General features: G+C 54.6%; 1 protein-coding gene across 4 annotated transcripts in view; it reads right to left on the minus strand.

Annotated features, from left to right (window-relative positions):
* Window positions 1-4479: 4479 nt before the first annotated feature.
* GPAT4 (glycerol-3-phosphate acyltransferase 4) overlaps window positions 4480-5333 on the minus strand; it is a 31665-nt gene continuing 30811 nt past the window's right edge. For all 4 annotated transcript variants that reach the window (XM_029226375.1, XM_029226378.1, XM_029226377.1 and 1 more), the window contains one exon: window positions 4480-5250. In XM_029226375.1, the coding sequence (XP_029082208.1) occupies window positions 5142-5250 (109 nt within the window). In that variant the 3' untranslated portion in view covers window positions 4480-5141. The remainder of the gene's footprint in view (window positions 5251-5333) is intronic.

Consider the following 5333-nt stretch of genomic DNA (forward strand, 5'->3'; position numbering starts at 1 on the left):
TGAAGCCCAGGTGAAGCATGGGTCACGTCTCCAGTTTCACCTTGAAAGTGGACTTGAATTGTGCACGTGTAAAGTGCAGAATATACTTACTGTTACTCACGTTCTAGACAGCTGTCCTGTGGCTTTCCGGCCTGGGCTTACCTCTACGCCCCGCTAGGGGTGGGTGGGACCAACCCCTAGGGACAGGACCCAAAGCTCCTCCGGGGAGAGGCTGGGCATCTCGGGCAACCCCTCAAAATGGGGCAGAACGGGCCATGCTCCAGGACAGCCGTGTCACCACTCACCTGCCCTGCGCACCTGAATCCTGCCCACCTTCAGGGTCCCCGATGCCGCAGCTGTCGTCCCCAAGACCAGGACAGAAAAGGAACTCAAGCAACAAGAGAAACCTTGCAGCAGGTTTAAAATATTAAAATTTTAAAACATCTTAAAATGTGATTTAAACGTTTTATAATAGGTTTAAAAACATTCAAGCCCTCAGCTGAACTTCTTACTAGCCACCCTCGCTTCAGCAGCCCCTTCCTGTTAACACCTGTCACGCTGGTTATGAATGGAAAGAGGGTGCAGCAGTGGCCTGGATCAGGGCAGGGTTGGGGACGGCCATCAGTTCTAATAAGAGCATTTCCCGGGTCTCATACTTCCCTCCGGGCTGGGAGTTCTGGTTCTGTACCCAGTGGTTGGGCCTCTCTGTACACAAGTCTGTTTGGGGCCATATCAGTCTCAGTGAAAACTTGCCAAACCCTTTACAGCAAATTCAACCCTTTACAGCGAATTTTATGCCAATGACAATCTCACCAATAAAAGACTCCAATCTTCAGCTCTTTAGCCCACTTTCTAAGATAATCCATATAGCCAGATCTCCACCTAACACATGAACCACCTCTTGGCATTTCCTGCCACAAGATGTGACTTTGGTGATTTGACCAGGGAGGAAGCTAAGAGGTCCCGCCGTCCAACTTTTCTCATGGATCCCAAACGTCTGTCCGTCCAGGGTGACTACTCCAGGGTGCACGGCGGGTCGTCTGCAGCACGAGGGTCTGTGCTGCCCAGATGGCAATCGCGGGGGCCCAGCCCCGGCCCCTCGCCCCTCTCAGAAGCAAACAGCAAGTTCTTGACTCGGCGCCCCCGGCCTGCACCTGCTGCCTGCAGAGTGAGCCTCAAGGCTGCTGGAGATAAAGTTTCCCTGGGCCCAAGTTCCAAACTCGGCTGTTTTGTTTCTGTTAAAACGCAATTGTTTTTCTCTGGAGTGTGCCGTGACTGCTCAGCGTCAGGAAGATGTATGAAAACCTCCACTTCAATTCAGCATCCTTTTTCTCCCAGACAAACATGGTCGGATTTTAATAAATCAAAGAGCCACACTGTTTAATAAAAATTTATTGACTTACAAGTGATTATTTATCAAAAGACCATTAATAGCGGTACCGGAATGATGTGGTACTGGGTGGTGCTGGGAGACTAATAGGAAATCAATGCTGCTGGCGTGCTGGAATGCATATAAGAAGCCCACCCCCTCGACAGCCAGCGCAATTTCACCCGCAAAACACACCTGACGCTACCCCTGCTGCGATGAAAAGTTCCCCCTTTTTATTTATCGTTTACAAATGAAATGATCAATACTTTTAATCTAGAGCAAAATTTATTAACTTTCCCATCGGAGAGAGACATATTGACTGGGGGAGAGGAGGGTTAGCGCAGCGCAAGACGGATGGCGGGATGGTGGTCTCTGGGCCCGTCCAGAGGCAGTGTGTGTGCAGCTGCCCTCCCAGCCCGGGCGATGGGCCACTCAGGGCAAGTGCAACCAGAGAAATCAAGTCTGGCCGCCCGGGATGCAAAGCAGGTGGATGGGACATGCCACGCCGTGGACTCTGGTCATCAGGGACCGCTGGAAGCGCCATCCCCCAGACCACGGAGGTTTCGGTCAACTCCAGGAAGGAAACGCCAGGGTTTATAGACCTGGAGGACTTCCACAGGACAGCAGGGTTAGTGCCCATGGCTGGGGAGGTGCTGTCGTGAAGGGCTGAGCTGGGGTGGTGCCCGAGGGCTCGTCCCGGCCTGGTCTGGGCACTCAGGACTCTGCGGCCCGTACCCCCAAAACACACACACACACACACACACACACACACACTTCACATCGGGCTGCAGGGCGGCAACCAGCAGTGGGCTCTGACCCAGTAAAGAATCAAATTCTGAAGTTGGACGTCACCTCAGACTGCTCGGCCAAGCTGAGCTCCCCGAGCCCTGGCCTGGAGACAGCCTTCTACAGAGCTTCCCGTCAGGAGGACCTTACCAGCCTTTTCACAAAGTTCCTTCGCCAACTAGCTGGGGAAAAAAATAGCTCACGTTTCAGTGAAAAAAGTCTTCCCAAGATGCACAATCAAATCCACCCAGCCCCACTACCACCTAAAACCCTGGGGACTCTCTGACACGTTGTGACACCCTCCAAAGGAGTTTCACGAGCCCAGTGTTCTGCAGGAAGCAGAAGGATTCAAACTCATTTATGTCTGAACCCAGATGACTTTACAGCTCAAAGTTGTCTGAACTAGGGGTTTAAAAATTACAGACATTTCAGATGTGGAAAGGGCCTTAGGGGTCACCTAGCCCAAGTCCCAAGTTATGGATCAGGAAATAGAAATAAAGCCCAAACGGCAAATGAGTGGCAGGTCGGGAAGGTGATTTGATGCTGGCCAGTACTCATCCCACTACTTACTACCACTTGGTTTCATTCCAAGACCTGTCCTCCCGGGTGCTGGGATCCCAGAAGTGAGCGTATTTTGTACATTACGGTTGCTTTACCTGCTTCATTGTTGTTATTCCTAAATGTCAGGAGGTTTAACCATACAAGACCGACTCAGTTATCCCAAGCCAATTATGAATAACTGGGGGCCTGCAGGGTCCCCAATTTAAAAGGATGGAGTGGTCTGATGATTCTGTACTCTTGTAACAAGCACTAAATAAAAATTTCTATTTATAGGGGTGTAATTCACATCCCTTCTCAGCTGGTAACAGTGAAAAGAATCATTACTTACTCTCCACAAGTATTTCTTTACATAGCAGCAATTCTAGACCAGGTTCTTGCAGTCCTCTGCTATGTCATCAGCAACAGACAGATGTGCTGAAAAGAATGTGAGAAAACTAAAAGCAAAATGTTTAAAAGTACCTATGAAAATTATGAAATAAACATACTGAATGGCAGAAAGAAAAGGGAACTTTTAAAAATGGAACTTGATCTTTAAGACCAGTTTGTAAAGATCATTCCAGATAGATTTTTTTTTTAATGGTGTTTTTGTTGGTTTTTTAAAATTTATTTATCTTTGGCTGCGTTGGGTCTTCGTTGCAGTGCGCGGGCTTCTCATTGCGGTGGCTTCTCTTGTTGTGGAGCACGGGCTCTAGGCACATGGGCTTCAGTAGTTGTGGCACATGGGCTCGGTAGTTGTGGCTCACGGGCTCTAGAGCACAGGCTCAGTAGTTGTGGCGCACGGGCTTAGTTGCTCCGTGGCATGTGGGATCTTCCTGGACCAGGGCTCGAACCCATGTCCCCTGCACTGGATTCTTAACCACCGTGTCACCAGGGAAGTCCCCAGACAGCTTTTAAACACTGAACAGTACTGCCTATAAAAGACTAAAAATCACTGTTTATTCTTGCACATTTTGTAAAACAGTTCATAAGAGGCTGTTCTTACTGTCCTAACAGTGTTTTAGTTTGAGAGAAATGGAATAGAAAGAGAAACAGAGTTTCCCGCCCGTTGGCAGGGGCGGGTAGGAGGAAATGAGAGGCTATCCAGGGGACAGGAGCAGCCGGCAGCTGGGTGGAGACTCAGACTGAGGTCAGAAGCCCCTGGAGCCAGGCTCACCGCCACCACCTCCCCACGTCGAGGCTGGAGGGCGGCTCGGACAGCTGACCCTCCCCGTGGCCGCTGCAAAACCCTGAAGGGTGTGGTGGCTGCTCTGCCAGAGCAGGGAGCGGGGAGGGACGGACGGACAGACAGACGGAGAAGTTGGGGGAGAGGCAGCTCTCCCCTGAGGGATGTGAACTCAGGCGAGTCTTGAAGCCGTAAGGGGGAAGGGGACTGGCTTTGGACCTGCCTCCAGGTGACCACAGGCTGGCGCAGGCAGCCAGCGGCTTCCCTCTGCTGCATGAAGCCCACGGGGCACCCAATCCCCAGAGCCCCCGCTGCTGCCCTGTGCGGGGATTTTCTCGTCGCTTCCCCCGCCCTCACCTCCAGACCGTCTTGCACGCCCTCCACCCGCCGTCACACACCTCCAATCCCACGGCACCCGTGTGTGGGGAATCCCAAATCACCCAGAGCTACGCAAACACCTAACAGGAGGGCTTTACCTTCTTCCCACCCACACTAGTCCCTGTTCCAGAAGCCAAGTCCCCGCGACAGCTCAAGTCAGAGAACCAGACTACTGCTGGGAAGTATGCTGCTCGGGCCCACAGCCAGGGGAGGGCGCATGAAGGAAAAGACCCTGCAATTCAGTCACCATCGAAGACAATTTTATTTACTCACAGAAACAAACCCGGAGCCCCGTGGGCAGCTCCAGCTCCCCTCGTCCCGCTCCACCCTGGGCCCTGGAGCCGCAACGCTGAGCTGACCGGCCTCCCCTCGTGGTAGCGCGTGAGCTGCCACAGCAACCCGGTGAGGTAGGTGTCGCCACACCCCCAGCCCAGGGGACAGCGGGGCAGCCGAGGCCGAGCTGGCAGAGTGCGGCCGGAGCGGGAGGACCGGTCCCCGTGCCCGCCCGGCCCCGTAGCCAGCGGCCCAGGCCGGGGACCGTCAGTCTGCCGAGGGCCCCTGCAGACCACATGTTCTCTTCTCGAGTCTGCGGGGCCCCGAGGCTGCGCCTTCCTCGGGGCGGGCCTGGCCTGGTGAGGTCCCCGCCTGCAGGCGGGTCTCGGGGACAGACCGCACCCCGGGTCCCGAGTGGGGATGGCAGGCTCTCACCCAGCACTCAGGCCGCACGGGCACGGTGGCGAGGGGACTTTAATGGCACTCCTCCCGCTGACTCGGCGGAGAAGGAACAAGAAGGCAGCTCGTCCTGGGAGCAGCCCGGGCAGCTCGAAGAAGCCCGAAGAGTCCTGTGTGTGCAGCGGCCCGTGGCGCCTGCGTCCCGGGCGGAGGTGGCCGGGCGGCAGCGCGGGCTCAGGACCGGCTCCGGTCCTCGTGGTTGCCAACGATCATCTTGCTGTACAGCTTCTGCTGTTCCTCCTTGAACGTGTCCTTCACCTTCTCCCGCTTCAGACCACCGTCCCTGACGAGAGAAAGAGGAGGGCTGGATGCAAGAGCAGAGAAGCCCCGCGGCCGCCCTGCGCCCCGGCCAGGTGCGCCCCCACC

This window comes from Monodon monoceros, unplaced genomic scaffold (assembly GCF_005190385.1).
Source record: "Monodon monoceros isolate NGI ecotype Baffin Bay Population unplaced genomic scaffold, NGI_Narwhal_1 Super_Scaffold_17, whole genome shotgun sequence".
In the NCBI taxonomy this organism is placed as follows: Eukaryota; Metazoa; Chordata; class Mammalia; order Artiodactyla; family Monodontidae; genus Monodon; species Monodon monoceros.